Source organism: Manacus vitellinus, unplaced genomic scaffold, assembly GCF_001715985.3.
Source record: "Manacus vitellinus isolate BGI_N305 unplaced genomic scaffold, ASM171598v3 scaffold_69_pilon, whole genome shotgun sequence".
NCBI classification, from domain to species: Eukaryota; Metazoa; Chordata; class Aves; order Passeriformes; family Pipridae; genus Manacus; species Manacus vitellinus.
In genome coordinates, this window is record NW_021940749.1 from 1,048,639 (window position 1) to 1,069,189 (window position 20,551).

Consider the following 20,551-nt stretch of genomic DNA (forward strand, 5'->3'; position numbering starts at 1 on the left):
TAGGAGGTGTAATTTTTAAACTGTGGATGTTGGTACAGAATTAAAGATGGATTTAAAAGAAAAAAACTCCCAACTTTGGGTGATAGAGAAAACCCAAATAGAAACATGAAAGATGTGAGATTTAATAGCACCTCTTTATTCTCTAAGAGAGTGTAAGTATGTGGTTTTGTTACTAAAGTCCTTACAATTTTACTTCTGTACAGAAATGAACTGGTTTTGTGTCTTGTTTATACATATATAATTTTTATTGCAATTAAATAGATATATTATATTTTATTATACATTTAATTACAGATGGTGCATTAGATGTTTAAGTGATTATACATAGTATGATTAATCTAACTCTCTTGTATTGGAAAGAAACACATTGCATAGGATGCACTTAAGGCTGCTCTTGTAATACATTGATCTTTTTTACATCTGAATGATGTTCATGTTCCTAGAGCTGGCAGCATTATGTGAGATCTGTGTTCTTTCATGGAAATAAATAAAATTGCATAGCAGAGAAGTATTTGGTGGAGGCAATTAAATATTTTCATTTGAACTTAGCCATGTTCCCTCTAGTCTATAGTAGAAGTTGGGTGTGTGCTGTGTATTTGCATCAAGCCAGGTAAGATTAATCCTCATGAGGGAACAGCAGTATGATCCTGATTCTTGCTGTTGATGCCTTTGATTAGTCCCACTAAATTCCAGGAGACTTCACATAAGATAGATTCCTCACCTACTTGAAAATTTGTAGAGGTGTATATGTATGTGTATATATGTTTTTAGCTACTGCAAGGCTGTGTAAGTTGTAGAATGTCCCCCTTACTCTCTTTCTTCTTTTGTTTGTCTTTTAGTGTCCTGCAGTGCACAGAGAACATCAGCCCAGGAGACTCCTCCAGAAGCTTTCAGTGCTCTGTTTGCAGTACTGCCTTCAGCTCAGAATCGAGGTTTTGTGTCCCAGTTGCTGGACTGCTGTCATAGCATTGCTGGGCTCCCTTTGCATGTTCTCTTTCCAGCTTGTTAGTGTGTGGGAATCCTAACAGGGACAGGAGTCAAATGCTTTCCTTCCTCTCTACTGTAAGTAATGCATGAGCTGGCCTTGGAACTCTGCAGTGCAGCATGTGTTCAGCTCAGAGTACTTGCTGTGTGTCTGGTTTCTGGAGATACTGCTCCATGTGCTGTTTTTTTTTTTCCTTTATTTGTAATTCCATATAGCTATGAGCAGCACAAGGAGGCGTGCAGAGGGGATGCCAGGTTCATCTGCAAGGCAGAAAGCTGTGGGAAGAGGTTCAAGAGTAAGGATGCCCTGAAAAAGCACAAAGAAAATGTCCACAGTGGTAAGAAAGAGCTTAATGCTTCTGCAGAGAAAACCCCCTCTAACATGTCCCTGCCCTAAAATTTGCAAATCAGAGTAAACATTGTCTTTGGTTTCTTTTTTTAATGGATTGGTTTGTATCAAAATGAAAATTAAGAAGTAACTAATTGCAGGAGTAACTATTCCTCCTCCCCCAGGGAGAAATTACTGTAAAGCAGATGAATCATTAGTCTCCTGCAGAAAATGTAATAGGCATCTTGGGAAGCTTAAGCCAGGCAAAGGATAGATGGAGCAAAATGTTTCAGTGGTAAGGAAAATCAACCCCTTTTGGCACAGCACAAACTGCTCCAGGAAGTGGTGAGTTCTTCATTTTTTTTTGTATTTTCAGGACACAATGGGATGTCTTTCTGGAAGACATGCTTCCCAAGTGATTAGGCTTGATGAGGGTGTTGCATAAAATTCTATAGCCTCTGTCATGCAGGAAGCCAGACCAGACAATCCATTAGTCCTCTTAGGCCCTGGTGTTTTTATATCAGTGCACTGCAAATCAATAGTTTTCAAGCAAACTTGATTCTCTTTTTTTCTTCATGAAAGGGCAAAATACTGCTTTCAGGTCCACAATGCAGGTCTCAGTGCTGGCATTCTGTTCTCTGCATTTCCCATCTCCATGTCAGTGGGAGATCCCTGCTGTGGGGACAGCAGAATTCCAGAGTGCACAGAAAAGTTGTGTGTATTAGTTGATGATGGCACCACTGAGATGCATTTTAAGACTTTCATTACGTGAAATCGCTTTCTCCTGACAAACCATTGCATAATCATACAAAAAATACCTTCCATAATCATTCTTATAAAAGGTTATCTCCTTTTTTCAGTATCAGTAAGAATTTTTTCATCCATGAGCACTGTTATGTTTAGGCTTAGCTTTGGTCAGTTATGTAGTACTATATGAAATCCACAGTTCTCTTGAATCGCTCCAGACATGACTGAGAGCAGATACCTGGAGGATATTTTTGCACTGCCCACACAATGAGCAGAGCTTTTATTTTACCCCTTGGCAGTTGTAGAAGTCACAAGTGGTGTTGGTGAAGGGAGGAAAAGAACCTGCTACTGCTGGGGGACACTTCTAGAATTCCTTCCTGCCTCGTGTTCCCTGGAGCCAAGGGAAAGTAGAAGGGATTGTTGTGTGTTCCCTGTTTTGCAAAGCTATGAACAGATACTCCCTGCTACCTTCCTTTCCTCTGACAAGGTCTCATTAATGTCCTTGTGAGTTGAAGGACTAAGTGTATTCCTGTGTTATGTGTGTATTTGCATATGTAAATCCTTGTCATAAGTCTTATAACAGCAAATGCATTTGTGAGATTTGATACTTCTTTTACACTACACATTTAATTATCGAACCAATGGATGGGCAGGGTGCATTGTAGTAAGAAGAATCAACATAGTAGGAATTCTTCCTCCATTCTTTTTAGTGTTCAGCGTAGCATGAACATGTTTTACGTAAGCTAGGAACTATCCTGCATGGGCATGTAGTTATAAACAAAGAATTAGGTTTCTAGTGGCTTTTTATTGTAGTAAAATGGCTTTGTGGGTTACTAAAATGAATTGCTAAAGGTAAGTAATAGATAAAACCAATTAAGTGGTCTGTCACTTTTTAAAAGAGCTGTGAAAAGGGAAAGAAAATGCATCTGGTATCTGACCTGTAGCTGGTTTGTAATTTACATTTTAGATGAGATTCGAGTTCGTGATCTGATGCCAATAGGATTTCCCTGTTTTGTTCATTTAAAGACCATTAATGAGATATTATTTTATATAGTAGGATGCTTAATGCTTTCTAAATAAACAAGGATGGGAAATGGTGGCTTTGACTTCAGTTTGGGATATTTTTTTGTCATTACTGCACTATTGACTTTGGAAAAAATTAGCTGTTCAGTTATGCAGTGAGTTGTTCCTAGATGTGAATTGTGCTCTTCATATGGGATTGGTGAGGTATGATAACATCTATTTGAAGGTTTTTTTTCTTTATTGTTCTAGTTTTCTTGATTTACATTCCATCAGTAACTGGTTTGTTGGACACCCACAGAGAACTCCTGACATGGAACACTTTGAAGATGGGCTACAAATGTGAAAAATCTTATGTCAGTCAAATGACCTGTGAAAAGTCACAGGCTCAGTGGAAATATTTAGGTTCTTTCTTAGCACTTCCTTTTTAAGATGTTGGTGGTATTTTGTTTCTGTTTCAGGAAATTCTAGGAAGAAGCTGATGTGTTCAGTGTGCAATAAGAAATGTTCCTCAGCAGCAAATCTCCAAGAGCATCGAAAGGTCAGTGAGATGAAGGCTGGCTCACAGCAGGCACTGACTTCCCTGAGCTGCGAGGCTGTGCTGCTCAGGTCACTTGAAAGCTGCTGTAATGCAAGCCTTTGGGTAATCTGCCATGCTTACAAACCCAGCAGATTACACTGGGGGGGCTTGTTTTTGTAATTGCACTTGGTTAAAGCAAAGATCTTCCTAAAGTTTTAGTGCATCTTTTACCCAATGCAAGTATGTTTGTGCTTGCATCATTTGTGCATCCCAGCATTAAGTCAGAGCTGCCCACTGTTCTTCAGCACTCTTAAACACTAAGCTTAATCTAAAGTGTGTTATGTAATGACAGCATACAGAGACCATAAAGTAGATTCGTAAGCCTTCAGTTTTTGTGTAGAATACGGTCACTGCTTTCTGACATACCACTAAGGTGTTATTTGTATTGGAGTTACTGAGGAGTAAAAAAAACATCTTCCTCAACTCCAAATTTTTAATGTCTTTTTGTTTATGCACATAATCTTTTATAACCAGAACAGGAGGGGTTAACAGTTCGAAAACCATCTATTGGAAGTAAGGGTGTTCATACAGAAATACAGATGGACTGTGAATATGAGATTCTGAAGCCATTATACCCAAAGGAAGTCCCTGCAAGATTAATTTGATAAATCACTAAAACCCAGGAGATTCTGTTTTTGCAAAAAACTGCATTGTACTGTTTATCAGATTAACTGTAAGTCTTTAATAATGCCCTGGTTATAGCCTGAATCCATTGAGGATATAGATGATATCAATTAAAATATGTTGTTGCAAAGGAAATGATGAGGCCCCTCCTTTTAAATTTGTTTTTCTCCTTGCCTGTGTTACTTGTCCTTTCTAGTCTAACTTTGTTACTCCTCAGGTCAAATCATGGTGTGCCTTGCCACACATGTAATTAAAAGCTTTATGCATTGGTGCACCTTTCACACATCAGGCCCTGAAAATGCAGAATATCCTGGTTAGTGTGTCCATTTTATTAAAGTGTTTGTTCTGTTTCAGTAGTTGTAATTCTGTGCAGACACTGTCACACACACTAACAAGCTTCTCAAATAGCACTGGACATGTCAGCTGAGCACTTACTCATCTTGAGAATCACCATGAAGATTTTGTGCATCAAACTTTTTCTCTTTTTAAATATCCAGAAAATAGATATTCCAGGTTCACTCACATCAGGTAGTGAAGGAGATTGCACATAGTAGGGCTCATGCTTGTCTGTCTGCTTGAATTACTTTGCTTTTGTGGGAAGTGGGGCAGGATCATCATTGCCAGAAATATTTATACAGGCAATAAAACCAGTAAGAAACCAATAGGTGAAACTGGGAGAAAGATGATTTTTTTTTTCCCCCACACATTTCCTGTCAATGTAAAGAACTAAAAGCAGAGAATAGAAAGGTAGAGTGTAACAAAAAATCAGCCCAAACAACAGAAAGAGATAAATGTGATCAACACAGAGAAGGGAGGTGAATAGGGTGGCTGTAAGGGATTGACATATGTTTACTTTCTGAAGACATGATCTGTAGCTTTCATGCCATCTTTTATTTCAACTCATTTTTAACTTTGTGTGTCTTGTGCCTTGCTTGTGTCTTCAATGTCTAAAGATCTTCCTTAGCCATGCACAATTAAACTTTGCTGTCATCACCTTCTGTCCCTTAATCTTACCTTCTTGTTTTCCAGACTGTGGAAACAGTAACATGTTAATTTTTGGTGTAATGCCTTTTTTTTTTTTTTTGAATTCAAGGAAATGTAGGACTGTGTATATCCACTGGTTCTCTTTTGTCTTATCCTCCAGCTGTACATTACTGTCTTCTATCTGATATTTACAGTAGTCCATGATTTGGGCTGTTAAGTGATATGATAGTATAAACAAAATTAAATTCCCAGCAACACAACTGAGGAAATGCTGCACAGGAGCTTGCAGAAGACTGGGTAATAGAATGAATGAGTTTGTTGTAAGATTTCCTTTCTGTAAGTTTGTGGTAGAACAAATAAACCACCATCTGAACTGTATTCTGAGACTTAAGTTCTGAAGTTCAAGTAAAATGTAAAGTTCAGTCGCTCAACAAAGATAATAATGAGCAAGGAAGCAAGGGGACTTTTAATCTTCACTGGTGCAGATTCTTGCTAAAGGATTCCTTTTAATATAAGGGTCTCCTGTTTTGGAATTTGAATTGCTCACAAAACTTAAACTTAGAAGTGAGCACATATACAGGAGTAGCCCAGCATTTTGTCCTTGATGACCTTATGTGCTCCAGTATTGAAAATACTGCATTTACAGTTTGAGACACTGCTGCCCCTCCACTGTCTTTTATCTAAAAGCTTTTAAGAGAAACAAGCCTGCAAGAGTTTGATAGTTCTTGTGTTTTAAAATTCATACAGAAGCTATGAAGTTGTTTCTGTGTTGTTTTTGCCGATAAGACTAGAAGGAAGAGTTCTGAGAAGTTATTCTGCATCTTTTTTGGTGCTTTCCTAATAATGGTATTTTAAAAGGATCTGATAGTTAGAAACACAGGTTATGAAAATTTGCAGCATTGTTATAGTGGTAATTTTTTGTTTGCAATTATGAATTTTTATTTTTTTGGGAGATGATGTTTTTCACCAAGGGACCAGCAAAGGGAAAATCACAGAATATTTATGAGAATTAATATGGCAACTGGCTAAGAAATGGTTACAGCTTGTTAGGGACTTTCTGTATATGTAAGATGCATGATCTTGTTTGAGGCATGCATTTAATTGTTGTTAAACACTCATTTTGCAGGTCCACGAGATCTTTGAGTGTCAGGAATGTGACAAGAAATTTATTTCAGCAAACCAACTAAAACGCCACATGATAACTCACTCAGGTAATGTACAAAAGTAACTCAAACCCATGGATATGTATTTAATGGATATTGAATTTTACCTGAACTAGTTTCTTATAGAAGGCTTGATGAAATCTACGTTGTGCTGAGCTGGTCAAGCAAATCTCAGGTTCCAAGGAAACCATCTAAGCTATCCTATCAAAGCCTTTTAAAAATCCAGATGTAATGCTGTAGTCTTCTCCCTACTGCTGCTCTGTCAAGCTGTTTTGTTGTGCCAGCTGGGGAAGATGAGGTCAGTGAGCTGGGATGGGGCAAAAGATGGTTAGGTGGCATAGAGAGGAGGGGAAAAAGCAGTGAGTGAAGAGAAGAGGACGGGAGCTGGGGCGTGCTGTCAGTGATCTGTGCTCAACAGGGAAGCATTGGTGTATGTACTGGTGGGGCCGTGTGCACGTAGTTTCTGGTCAGAGGAGAGCAGCTCATGCTCCAGGCCGTTCCCTAGACCACCCAAATATTTCCTTGTGCCCGTGCTCAGCCGGCACAGGTCACTGTGGGCAGGGAGTGGCTGGTCCCTGGGTTTGGCAGTGTGACACAGGTCTGCTCTGCCAGGTTTTTCTGTGTCCTTCACCGCTGATTAGAAACATCAACCAACACAATGGGAACACAAACATCCTTCTGTCAAAGGCATTAGCATTGAAACAAATGCAGGTTTTTACAGCTGCACAGCTGCTTACAATTGAACTATTTTCTTGGTATCAGTCCACGCCAAAAGCTCTTTTCTCACAACATAATCTGTATCTCAGAGGCTCCTGGCTTTCTTCTGACACTTTTGGATGAGCATTAGTGTAGTTAAGTTGCAGTCACCAGTTGAAGCACAAAGGCTTTTTGCATAGGAACTCTTGGTTTTGGAAGCTAATATGTATATTGTTAATTAAGATTTAAAACATTTAAACTGTCATGCCCTCTTTCACATTTGTAATCTGGAAACAGAGTTTTCCTCTTTGAAGTCATTCTCTTTTGATTTAAGCTAATTAATCAGAATTTAGTTTTAGCAATGAGTATTGCAAAGAATGTGCCAATTTCTTGAGATACACCATGGCTCATCTTTTGTGAAGTGACTTAACTGTCTAACATAAAGGGCATTAGATGTCTTTCTAATTGGTTTAATCTTAATTGGGTTGACTTAATTGCAAAAATCTCTCTGAGGAGATGACTGTCTCTGCCTTTCATCTTCTCCCCCTGTATAAACAGGAGATTAAATGTCCCCCACTCATTTTCTGCAGAAAAACGCCCCTACACCTGCGAGGTTTGCAATAAGTCCTTCAAACGACTTGATCAAGTGACTGCACACAAAATAATACACAGTGAAGATAAACCTTATAAATGCAAGCTTTGTGGAAAGGGATTTGCCCACAGAAATGTTTACAAGAATCACAAGAAGGTAAAGCACTCTGCTGTTGTTGTTTACAGGTCTGCCAGCCTCAGATTTGCAGATTTTTTTTTTCTTCTTTTAAGTGGTTCATCATTAAGCTCTGCCATGCTTATAAACATGGGATTAAAGTATTGGAGAATGTAGTGCTAGTGTTCTTTGTTATATCCAAAGTCTCAAAATACTAAATCAGTTCTAGTAAACAAAAAAGTTAAATAGGCAGAAGTAAATCACAGTTGCTTGGTTAAAAGCATCAAATAAATCCCATTTTGAATTTTCTGGTATTTTTTTTTATCGTTTTGTTTTGGTGGGGGTTTTTGGTTTTGTTTTTTTTTTTTTTTTAAATACTAGGTTACCAAGTTAAAAGTGTTACTGATTTAAAATGTCTTCAAATTTTTTTTTTTTAAAATACCACAATTGAATAAAACTGAGTGTAGTCCTCCTGAAGTCATTGTTGGACTTAGCAGCAGATGCTTTCAAACTGCACTAGATTCAAACTTGGTAGTGTTCACATAGTAAAACAACACCAGAAGAAAGGTTACCTGAAAAATAGGCTCACAAAGGGATGTTCTGCTTGTGTTGATTTAAGCTCAAATCTGCTTGGCCTAATTTCTATAATAGAAATATAGTTTTAACCTGGGTTAAAACTATATAGTTTTAACCTGGGTTTAAATTTTTCATGGCAAGTCTGTATCCATGACTGCTGTTTCGGAATTACAAGGCTGTAAAAAAAAATACAAACTCCACCCCAATATCCCCATACTTACAAGTCCTTCACAGTTTGGCTCGTGTTCTCTGCCATCTGGGAATTTGGCACAGGATCTTTGCACCATCTCTTGCCCTGGGAGCCATAAATCCTGTCAGAGCAGTACTAATGCCCCTTGCAGGATGGAGTGGTGATGACTGTCTCCCAGGGAAAGCACACAGCAGCCTGCTGAAGGACAAGATTAGCTCCCAAACGTGCTGTCATTGCATTTTATGGCTTAGGCTTCAAGAAAACAGGACAGAATCTCACAAAGTGGATGTATTCTAAGGAAAATGCATAAAATATCACCTAGAAAGATACTTCTTTATCTTAAATTAATATTTTTTTACTTGTTTCCTTGTGTTAATTCGCCATTGGTGACTGGTAGGGAGTTTGGGTTGAAAATGGACTTGAGGATTAAGTATGAATGAGTAAACACTTTGACCCAATTCTGTGTTTAAAGCAGCAGCACCACTAGCACAAGAAAGGATTAGAGGCTCCACTTAATGGGGAAAATATTAAAATTCAGACAGATTTAGAGAGTACCTAATTTTGACAGAATTCCTTAAAGCATGTTGGAATGCTTGTTTCCTGAACCTGTTTGCACGTAGTACTGGCTGTAAATCACCTCTGTCCTATAGCGAAAGAAACTTATTCCTGTGTTTACATAAAGATTCCCCAAACAGCTGTAATATTCCCCCATCCACCTGTAGGCCTCTACAGTCACTTGTTCCATGAAGAGATGAACAGGAGAGGCAGGAGACTGACAAAGATGGCCTGAATTAGTTTTTTTTTTTAGGCATGCCTCTCTCCATGGAGTAAACAATGTGAGGAGAGGTAGGAGACAAGAGGGGAGTATGGATATGTATGCACAAAAACCAGTTGTCACATAGATAACTCAAGGATGTGGGGGCTTGGGATGCTAAAATAGATTTAAGTGCCATGATTTTGGGAAGGCTTCCTAGGGGAAGAGGACAATAGTTGTTTTGCTTGTTTGCAGGAATGTGGAAACAAACCTTTTATTATCTATCATACTTCTATATATTTTTTCAGCTTGGGTTTTTAATGATTTTTTAGCTGTGTATTCCTTTAAGAGGTCCTCCTAAGTTTAATTTTCTTTTTGAAGGAGAAAAGTTGAACTCTGAATAATTTCAGCATACTTTTTTGATTCTAATTACTAGTTAGTAGCAGGGAGCTTTGAATGATGGGTTTAGTTGTTAAAAATATTTAAATCAACAGCATTTCGCAGCAGACAGGCCTTAAAGTTTGATAGCAACATGTTTAAAAAAACACTTGGGGTTTTGCAGCAGGCCTCCATCCTTTTTATATGTTACAAGTAACAGAATAGAGCTACATTTTGTGCCTTTGAATTCCTGATTAGTGTGGAAACTTGGTGTTGTTTCTCTGGTTGCTTTATGGGGGTTATTTAACCTGATTTTGTGTTGGAAGTATCAGAATAAAGGTGGCTCCCACAGCATGTGCTTTTAAACATCTTTTAGATGTGTGTGTATGTTGGGTCATTTCAAAGGTGCCTGTGACAAGGCAAGGCAATAATATCTGAACTGAGGAGGCAAATGGAGTGTGGGATTGTGCTGCAGATAAAAGCAGTCACCTCTCATGCAGGTTGGATTGGATGAGGGTGCATGTTCTGAGCCATATAATGCAGATTACCTCCTTCCAGGAGATGTTTTTGTTCCATCTGCTCCTTTGTTGCCGTGTGTAGAGGATGAGTTGAGAGAATAAACTCTGAGGATATGACAGTGAGCAGAAATAGGTCATCAGACGCAGGATTTTAAAGGGTTTACGGTTAATCCAGGGTTGTTTGGTCCTGGGGAGTGTAATGATTTGAAACAACTGTATTCCATCAGTTTATCTGTTGGGAATAAGTAGCCTTGGGCTGGGCTTAAGCCTCCACAGATGCTGTGGTAGGAAAGGCTGCCATGAAATACTCCCTAAGAGCCCGTGCTCAGTTGCTGCAGATCATCTGTGTCCCCTTGCATGAGGTTATGCCTAGGTAGGTGGTTTTCTTTGTAGTGAAGTTAAGACGTGCACATGAATACATATATTGTGATGAGAAGACCAGGAGAACTCTAAAGGAGATGCTAAGGGGGAGCTCTGTACAAATCAGTGTGCTCTTCAGAACTATCACTCAGGTGGGGAGTGCTCTAAAGCAGGGCATTTTTTCAATAACCAGCATGAACTTTGCGCTCGTGGAAAGTGCCAGATTGACAGCTCTGGAGACTGAACCCTTCTATTTATCCACAGAACAGGTACAGCACAGACAGCAGCACTGCCAGCTTCCCCCCAGTGTCTCCTCACTATGTCTCAGCCCTGTTCTGGAGGAACCCCCTGTTGAGGTGAGAAGGTAGTTCAGTCTCTTCGTGTCCTGTCAATCCTTGGCCTGACTGCCCAGGCTGTGAGCAGGGTGGCAGCTCATGCAAACTGGGATGGAAACCTGTAGGACCTGGGCTGAAACATTCAGCAGATTTCATGTAGCAGGAGTTACATGAAATATTCCACACATTTGATGGTTCTCCAGTTGCCTTTTTGCTTTAAGGGACATAGACTGAGGTCAAGGAACTGACTTTGAATCCAAAGCCTCTCTGTACCATTGCAGTACTCATGTTTTGGTACTATGTGTGTCTAAGAGGACATTGGGGTTAAAATCCCCACAGTCCCCTTTTTCTCCACAGCTGAAGGGATAGCTATAATGGTTGTAGGGTATTTTGAATAGCAAAAATAGATTATATAAATATGTGCTATGCTAATATTTGCCTTTAGTCTAATTAACTCGTTTACCTAATTTCCTGCATATTATAGAACACTGACTGTCCGTCCCCTTTTCCTCCTGGCACTGCAGCTTCTAATAAGGTCCTTGTGAACTAATACAATACTGAGACACTGGTGCTTTAAAAACCTGCTTTCCTTTGCAAAAACAGTAGGAAATTGGGTAGATAATAAGTTGTACAGATTAATTTACTATCTACAGTGGGATAGTAGTTAATAACTCTATGAAACAGGGAAAGTGCTTTGAAATGTATAAAAGTAGAATAAAACTGGATGTTTACCAAGCTCCAGAAAAGAAATTTGCTTCAGCAACCCTGTAGTTTGGGAGATTCCTCCCAGCCTGGTCTTTTATTTTATTCATGGCTTTGAGGCTGTTTTTCAGCTACAGCAAATTCTTCTACAGCCAACAAAAATCTCAGTATTGATGATTCCATGGCTTTGGGGGTTTTTTTTTGAGGTTTTGTGGGTTTTGTGTGTTGTGGGGATTTTTTTTTTTTTTTAATAGAAGAGACTGAAACGAGGCTATGTAAAGCTATTGTCATGATTTGAGAAATTTTCTTTGCCAAATGTTAGGTACTCTCTTGAGCATCAGATCAATGGTAACTTCAAAAAAGGGGTTTGTGTGCATGTTTTAAAGCATTTATTGGTATTAATAAGTACTCCAGGCCAGTGTTAGTACAGCTAAAGCAATTCAACTGAGCTTGTAGGTTTTTTCCCTGGTTATTCTGTATTTTTATCTCTGTTTACATGCACACCTCATGTGACAGTTCTGAGGACTGGGAAGGCACAGTTATTCAGTGGCTACTGTGCTGACTTCCAGGATTCTGGATCATGGCAGAACAATTGTTTTAAATCTTCATCCCCTCCTGAATCCAGTCCAGAAAATTAGCTCTAATTACTATAATGACAACTAATTGATTTCCGTGAGCCTGTCCCCTGACATGTTGTCTTTCACCTGCAGACCCATTCTGAGGAGAGACCGTTCCAGTGTGAGGAGTGCAAGGCTTTGTTCCGGACCCCGTTCTCCCTCCAAAGGCATCTGTTAATCCATAACAGTAAGTGCTAAGTCAGAGAGGAAAAAGGGCTTCCTCAGTTCTCACCTTCCATGGAGAAAAACAGACATGTGGCACCTTGCTCCAGTATGCAACTTGCTGTGTTAAATTGGTATTAAGTTTCAACTCTAACCCCGGGCAGTTAGAAAATTCAGAACCAAATTCAAACCTTGTCTTTCAGTGCACTTAAATGCAAATCCAAATATGCTGTAGAAAATCTAGCAATGATTTGAGGTCTGACGACAAGAGGTTTATTTCTGCATTCAGTGAGCTGGTGTTACCTCCATTTTAAGAAAGAAGAAGTGGAAACAGAGATAACTTGGTGACTTACTCAGCTTTTGTGGGTAATCCAGTTTAGAGCTGGACGCTGAGATTGTCTCTTCTGTGCCAGCCCAGGCTCATGTTTCCTGCCCTGGCATAGAACTAACAGCTCAAAGAAATGCTGTGCCCATTTTACCTCATGAGTAACTTGTTCTTGGCACTCTGTCCTGTTTTTAACTGACTGTATGAAAGTTCATTTTTGGTGGAATTTTCTCCTTCTTTAATATTTGCAGAGCCCAAACTGCCATTCAACCCTGTGAACATCAGCAGTTTATGTTTTAGAAAATACTCATCTAAAATCCTTGTAGCTTAGAAGGCAGTACTTAGATTTGGGAAATTTTCACATTGGTATAACTAAGAAACCAACAAAACTTTTTTTTTAATCTCATATAACAGTGTTTCTGTTAGATGAATTATTGGACTTCATGTTCAGTTTGTTCTTTTATTGTTGTCTTTCAAACCTTCTGCAATTCTATAAGGCCGTGGATTTTGTAAATTTTTTTCCAATGATTAATGCTAAAAATGGTGAGGGAAAAGTTAAAAGCGTCTTCAGTAATGTATATTCTAATAAAAAGCATTTGCAGACTATCCAAAAGCTGTAATTCACAGTGGGTAGAATTGTAGGCCTTGGCGAAGGTCTCACTAAAAACATCTCTTTGACTTTTTTTTAAGAGGATGGGAGCTCAGGAAATTTGAGATTCTAAGTTAGGACTGTGATTTGTGGCAGATCTAGCTGTTCCTGAAACACCACTATAAAAAAAGAAGAGGAACAGGCCAGAATTTCTAAATGGATTTAGCTGCCTTTACCTATCTGTGCTGCAGGAAAAAGAAATGGTTTGTGAAACTCAAAACTTCTAGGAAAAATCAAACTTCAACCTACAACACATATTTTTTAATTTAATATCCCCGTGTTGTTTTAGAAGCAAACACGCTGCAGATTGATGTAGAATTGCTTAAATTTTACCTCACAAACAACTTAGTGGAAAAAATTATATTTCATAAACTCCCTTTTCAGGTGTTTCTGTCTTGCAGTTCAACAAGGAGTCAAGATCAGCCATGTCCATTTGTTGAGAAGGACATCATCCTTTCTATATCTTTGCTTTCCTTTCTCTCAAAAGATGTACACAGGTGTTCAGAACATGTCTCTTCCTCTCTTTTAATTAATTTAATTGGATTTTAAAACTTTCAGCCATGTTAACCTGGCCTCTGCCACCACCTCCAGAGACATCACCCCAGTTAGAACAGTAATGCTGCTGCAACCCTTCATTAATTCCATGTTTGTCACGTCACCTTGCCTCTGCTGATGGGAATGAGATAGCATTTCTTGTGTTGAGAATTCTTTTAAATTCAGGAAAATGCCTCTTACCAATTAATTTCAAAAGATGCAGCCTGTTTTTTTCTGAATTTCCCCGTAACATTTTTACCCAATGTGATGCTCCTTTTCTTTCTGTTCCCAGCACCTAACTTCTCATTGGTCTTTGCTGCTTTTATTCGGTTTTCTGAAACAATAAGCATATTTCCACAAAAATCTGGTATCTTTAGACCTGCTTTTTTCTCTTTATAAGGTGAGAGGACCTTCAAGTGTGATCACTGTGATGCTACTTTCAAAAGAAAGGACACATTAAATGTTCATATTCAAGTTGTACACGATGGACATAAGAAATACAAGTGTGATCTCTGTGACAAAGCTTTTGTGACACCCTCAGTCCTGAAGAGCCATAAGAAAGTGAGTAGAATCAACTGATCATATTCATTCCTGGAGCCCTAGCCTGTAATACATTGACTTCAGTTTAACTTTTGGTCAAGGATCTTGCCAAGATGGATCATAAGGTTTGAAAATATTTCCATTGATGAGCTCTGCATAGATATTTGAAGTTTTCCTCGTACTCCTTTCTAAAAAATTCAGTATGACTTGCTATTTCACATTAATAATGTCCATATACATATACGTGTTTTTATTTTAATGGAAAGCAGCCAGCATTTATTCTTTATCCCTATACTAACTTCAGCATTTCTTCTTAATTGTAATTGCTTTTTCTTTGTGCTGCTGTCAGACTAGGACTAGCTGTATGCCTTGTAGTTGTAATGTATTGATCCCAGACATCCCTTTTGTATTTGGATCTTTGGAATTAATTAATAGCTGTCTGTCTGGTATTCCCCAATGTTGCTGTTAGAGTTACAAGTGATTTCTAAATAACTGTATCCTAATCAAGAGGGATTTAATTCATATCCTAAAGTCAGAGAAGGAAAACTGTGCAAATCCATCTAGTATTGAAATGAGATCTCATTTACTCTTCCTTCAGCTGCAGCACAGTATGTAGTGGGTGAGGGATGGTTTTTATGATGTAATGAAGGACTTTGTCACTTCAGAGTCTTTCCTAAAAGGAAGAATTAATTTTTCCCTACCTGAAGAGTGCAAAGCTTGAAACCCAAATAGTCAGCTGTACATGTAATTGAATGTGTTATCTTTCCTATCCCATTTAAATTAACACTTTTAAATGAAGTAATACAAAGTTCTCCACTGAAAGAACAGCTGGAGTTATAAGGCAAAGTTATTCAATAGGCTGAGAAAAATCTTCAGTTCAGAATGGGATGTGGAAAGTACATTGTGAAAAATGCTGAGGTCCTTGTATGTAATTTATTTCAAGGTGTTCTTGCTGTTATGCATATTAAATTTGTCTGGTAACCAAGCCATTGTTTGCTGGTTTAGAAACCACTGTCACAGATATCTTGCTGAAAAACAGGTGTCTTACTCTTGCAACATGAAAATATGCATTTTTAGTAGTAATAGTAGTAACTATTTAGGAAGTAATAAACTTAGGAACTGAAAGGGCAGTTTATTTTGCCATTAATAATAAAATTTGTTTAGAAATTTTAGAAAAAAATGGAAAGAACACCTGTAGCTAATTCCTTAGAATCTCTGCCTGATGTGGTGGTATAAAATATATAGCGAAGATAATGTCAATACAGTTAAAATATTCCATATTTCACATCTTTTAAATCTATGCTGAATAGTCATTCTTGTCTCTCCCCACCCCACGCAGACTCACACAGGAGAAAAAGAGAAGATTTGCCCATATTGTGGACAGAAGTTTGCAAGCAATGGAACACTGAGAGTTCATATTCGAAGCCATACAGGTATTTATTCATTAGAGTGAGCAGGGAATGCTTTCTGAATCTGTAATAAAGTACCTATCTGCAAACAGAAATGCAAGTTTACAGGTAGCCCTAACGCAGCATCTTTTTCAGACGTTTCACCTGCTTAATGTGTAAAGCCTGTTGTCAGGTTTCATTCTGTGAGCTTTCATCTGAATAAGTGGCATCAGGCAACCGAAAGAGGTTTCTTTGGGATAATTTGTCTCCAGTGGTGCAGATTCGCCCTTGGCAGTCAGAGCATCAGTTAACAAACAGCCTTCCTGTGACATTGCAGTCGCTCTGCATGAGCAGATTTGCTTTGCTGTGTTTTCTGTGTACTGTCAGTGCTGCACATCAGTTTGCACAGAGTAGAGGGGCCTTAGTTTTTCAAGTTGACAGTGCAGAGAGCTCTTGGGAAGATGCTTTATAGCTGCCTGAGTAAAGATGCTTTTCACACATGTGCTGCTGCCAGTTCCATTTAGGCTCTCTCAAGCAGGCTTTCCTAAATTTAGGGTTTAGGCTGAGGTGAATTTCATGAAACCACACACCAGAGATCTCTAACCTTGCCTACAGAGCTGTGCAAAATTTGTAACCACTGTTATAGGAGAAACAGTAAACTATGGTATTTTGTACTCTGATCCTTTCTGCTTCCAGTCTAGCTGCTATTATGATGTCAATCCCGTTTTTGGTGGAGAATTTTGTGGTTCCCATCCTTCACTGGGAGAATTAACTGAAACAGATTTTCATGGTTGTTTTTGATGTCATTCTGTTAATGGTTCCTGACCATGTCTTGGTTATCCTGGGGAAAGATGGGGGGGAGTTGCTGCTAAGTTGAGACTTTTGGCTTAAAACAATTATTTTCAAGTTACATGGCAAAATAAATGCCTTATGTAAAGTTGAGTGAGAAAATGCCACGGTTGGGTTCACGTAGCTCTGGAGAGATGGTTTTGCTTTGTGCTGTACCTGAAGACTTCAACCATGTTGTTCATGGTCATAATATATGCAGGGTAATCATAAGAGGGAATTGTTGTCCAGTGTTCAGTCAGCCTGAGGAAACATAGCTTTGAGGTGCATCATTTCCAAGGGAAGTAAGGGTAGCTGAAGGAAATCATTGTCATCTGCAAACAGGGCAAAACAAAAAAAAAAAAGTTGAGCACTCATTTGGTGGCCCTTAGCAATAAAGTTCCCTGCATTGTGAAAACCCTTGACAATTTTTCAGGCAAGTTCTGAGCAGTAAGAAATTTTCAGTTCATCACAAACTTTATTCAGAGGTGGACGTTTGGTTTCTAGACGTTGCAGTGATGAATACTTCATGTTCTTGGTATCTGTTAAATTCTGTGGGTTTAAATTCATCCTTTCAAAACTGTGCCCTCTTTTTTTATTTTGGTCAGACTTCAAAGTATCATTTTTCATTCTGGGCTAGAAGTGAAACAACCAGCCACTGTCTGTTTTCAAGGGATGATTCATCTTTGTGAACTAAGCCTTGAGCTGGGGCTGGGCTTTTGGTGCAACTAAGCAGTACAGCATCAGTGTAAAATACTGCCCAGACCTTCTGGTCTTAGTCATTACACGTGAGGAGTTTTGAGGTCCAGGTCCAGACCTTTGCATTATCCCGTTTTCTGGGCATGTGGTCAACTAGGCTTGGTTTTATTAGCTACTTTGAGGATTTGTTCTGTATTTACAAAATAAAGCCAGGTAGAGTTGTTTTAAAGAGAGTTGTCCATCAATTGTTGTCCTTTTTGTATTATAAAGTTGTTCTTTACAGAAGTTGAGGTTCTTCAGTGCCCTCCTGGTTCTGCTTTGGAATTGTATTTTTGATGTGCTTAATAATCCATATACAAAAAAAGAAGCTCAGTGGGGTTTTGTCTTTTATTTAGTACACAGCGTGCGTTCTTAACTGCTGTTCCTCACAGCCCTGGGCATGCTTCCTCCCTGAGCAGTTTCCATCCCTCTTTTATTTTAGAGAAAGGCTCTGTAAATGAGCCCTAGCAGCACTTGGCCTTTTGCAGAGGCTGAGCTGGGGGTGAGTGCTCACGTGTGCGTGGGCAGAGGGAAGGGGCTGAGGTTTGCCTCGGAGCCTGGTGCAATCCATCATCTGCCTTCCAGCCCTGGCACCGCGGAGCCAGCTGAAACACTAGAGCACATTCTCCCTCTCCTCCATCCTGTTGCTTTATGACTTCTTAGGGTCAGAGGGAGCTGGGGTTAATTCAGCAAAAGAATCCTTTGACTGTGATATAAATTCCTTGGCTTGTTCGTAAATTGTAAAAGAAATTCTGTGCTCTGCTCCTGGGGCTTGAAAACCGGGGGCCAGGAGGTTAATTGCTTCCCTAAAGTTTTGAGCAACTTTCAGTGTTAACAGTGACTGGCTGTGGTTTGTGCAGCTTCCCAGTTGCCTTACAGGTACCTTTTTGAATCTGTTAACTGCTGTCCTGCACGTGTGTATTTGTGTGTGCCTGGGTAATCTGTGTATACACATTTTATCTGCCTGATGAAAACATTGTTGCTTTCCTAATTAGTTGTGTTCTAATCCCTTTCCTCCTTGCAGTATAGCACATCAAGCTGTGCAACAGTGACAGTTGTCATGAAGTACTTTAGATTTGCAGCTAAATTTATTTTAGAGTTAAAACCATTATGGGTTCTGACTAATTCCATCCTTTCCATGCTGTCTTTTGCCTGCTGTTACATAGACACTGAAGAGGGACAACTAATGACCATAAATGTCTTCCAGAAAATGCTTATACATGCAAGTATAGGTTAACACATAACCTTCTTTTGCTTTTGCTGTCGCAGTTCAAGTCATTAAAACAAAAAACAAAATATTAGTTGCAGAGCCATAATAAAAATCTTTGATTATTTACATAGTTCAATCATCTCTAACCACAGTAGACTTCAAAGTAGTTGAAGGAAGTAATGAGTTCAAGTACAGTATAAATTTCATTTATTACAGTGTAAAATGTGTCACCAAAAGTTTAATAGCTACACAAGCAACTGTTGTTCAGGTACATAATAATGTACAGGCAGAATCCTCATTCCAGCAGATCTTCTGGCAAATTACCTTATCAATAATTTATATTTTCTTTAATGGAAAAAAAAGATAAAAGGGAAGCTTGAAGGAACTTCCTCTCATATCATAGTGAAGTATGTGAAAGAATGTATCTGTATCTAGTCAGTGAACAGCTTGCAAATGTCTGCAGATAGGTTGTTGCTATTCAATAACTTATAAATGGTCTCTCTTTTATCTACCCAATTTAAAAAGGAGCTTGCAGAAGGCCTCAAAGGTAAGGATTCTGCATTTCTAAACCTTTCAGTTTATACATCATTGTCCTGTTTATCTCTAGACAACAGTTAAATCTTTCAAAATACCTGTAAAGTTTCATGCAGCTGTCAGCTGCTCGTTGTCTGTAGGCATGAATGAAGAAATGCTCCTTTAAGGGGTAGATTGTTTGAATATTAGTGACATCTTTAGATCAGATGAATTACTGATTGATTAATGCACAGGATTTTAAAGACTTCCTTGACCATTGGGTTCACTGAAACCATAGATGTTAGTTCTCCATCTATAGGGAAACCAAATTGCTTAATTCCACTGATAAATGCAAAGAATGAAACTGGTTTATTATTTAAGTGTGTGGGGTTTCTATTTGTTACAAAAATCTTAATATCACTGTAGAACTGATGAGAGTCTGTAAATAAGTAATAACGGTAGTTCATGCTTTACTGCAGGGAATCAGTCTTCTTATTTTGTAAGAATTTTTTACTTAGACTTCCTGATTTATTTAGTTACAAATATCTCAGTTATATCACGATAATTTTGATGAACCAGATATGACAAACATTTTATCTGTTGGTCTTAACTAGAGGTAATCTGAATGCTTTGAATAAATCCAAAACTTCGCAGAAACCTTCTCAGCTGTGAAAATACCACTTCCATACCTCAAGGATTAAAGCACAGCTAATCTGCCAAATTTGACTGTTGGTTAAAATGAAGTAAGAAATGTCTGTAACTGAGCCCTGCCTGAGCTCTGTTTCTCAGAGAACAGGATGTGGAGCAGTTAATGACTTTCTCTGGCTCACTATTAGGATAAAATTACCTGTGCCTTTGGTGTTTCTGGGTTTTGTCTCAGCTGATGTCCTCAAGTATTTCATCTTTCACATCACAAACTTGTGATGCTCTTGGCTAATCCTGTGTAGGCACTTCTGTACCTTCTAAAGGGCTAAATTTTGGGTGTTTAGTGGTTGTACAACACCAAAGTGGTGAGATTTACTGAATATATGCTTGAAGTGTTAATATTTACTCTGCATTCAGTATTGGTTTTCTGGCATTTTCTAATTTTAAGTTCTCTTGAAATCACTTGGTTCCTCGAGTTCCTGTTTAACCTAATTTTGATTCCTAATGAAGTTCTTTTCAGCAGAAAAAGCTGCCCTGGCAGCTGAGGGCAAATGTGTGAAGCTGTCAGGTGCTCTGTAGGAGCAGCCAGAGCTCCCAGGCATATGTCCCACATTAGGGTTTTGTTACATCTGTTCACCTTTTGCCCATCCTCCCGTGCTGTTGAATGCTGTCATCGCCCCAGCTTATCTCTGACCAAAAGAGCCCTCTTGCAATTCCCGTTCTGGGCTGCCCTGTGGATCATCTGGCCTGGAGTGTTGTG

The 20,551-nt window shown here is 38.8% G+C and overlaps 1 protein-coding gene across 1 annotated transcript in view; it reads left to right on the top strand.

Moving 5' to 3' along the window:
• The window catches only part of PRDM5 (PR/SET domain 5), a 53,891-nt gene that overhangs the window by 16,347 nt on the left and 16,993 nt on the right, over positions 1 to 20,551 (top strand). Inside the window, exons 6-12 of the mRNA XM_029964047.1 lie at positions 1,201 to 1,322; positions 3,541 to 3,620; positions 6,394 to 6,478; positions 7,717 to 7,874; positions 12,356 to 12,449; positions 14,333 to 14,493; positions 15,812 to 15,905. Of these exons, the coding sequence (XP_029819907.1) occupies positions 1,201 to 1,322; positions 3,541 to 3,620; positions 6,394 to 6,478; positions 7,717 to 7,874; positions 12,356 to 12,449; positions 14,333 to 14,493; positions 15,812 to 15,905 (794 nt within the window). The remainder of the gene's footprint in view (positions 1 to 1,200; positions 1,323 to 3,540; positions 3,621 to 6,393; positions 6,479 to 7,716; positions 7,875 to 12,355; positions 12,450 to 14,332; positions 14,494 to 15,811; positions 15,906 to 20,551) is intronic.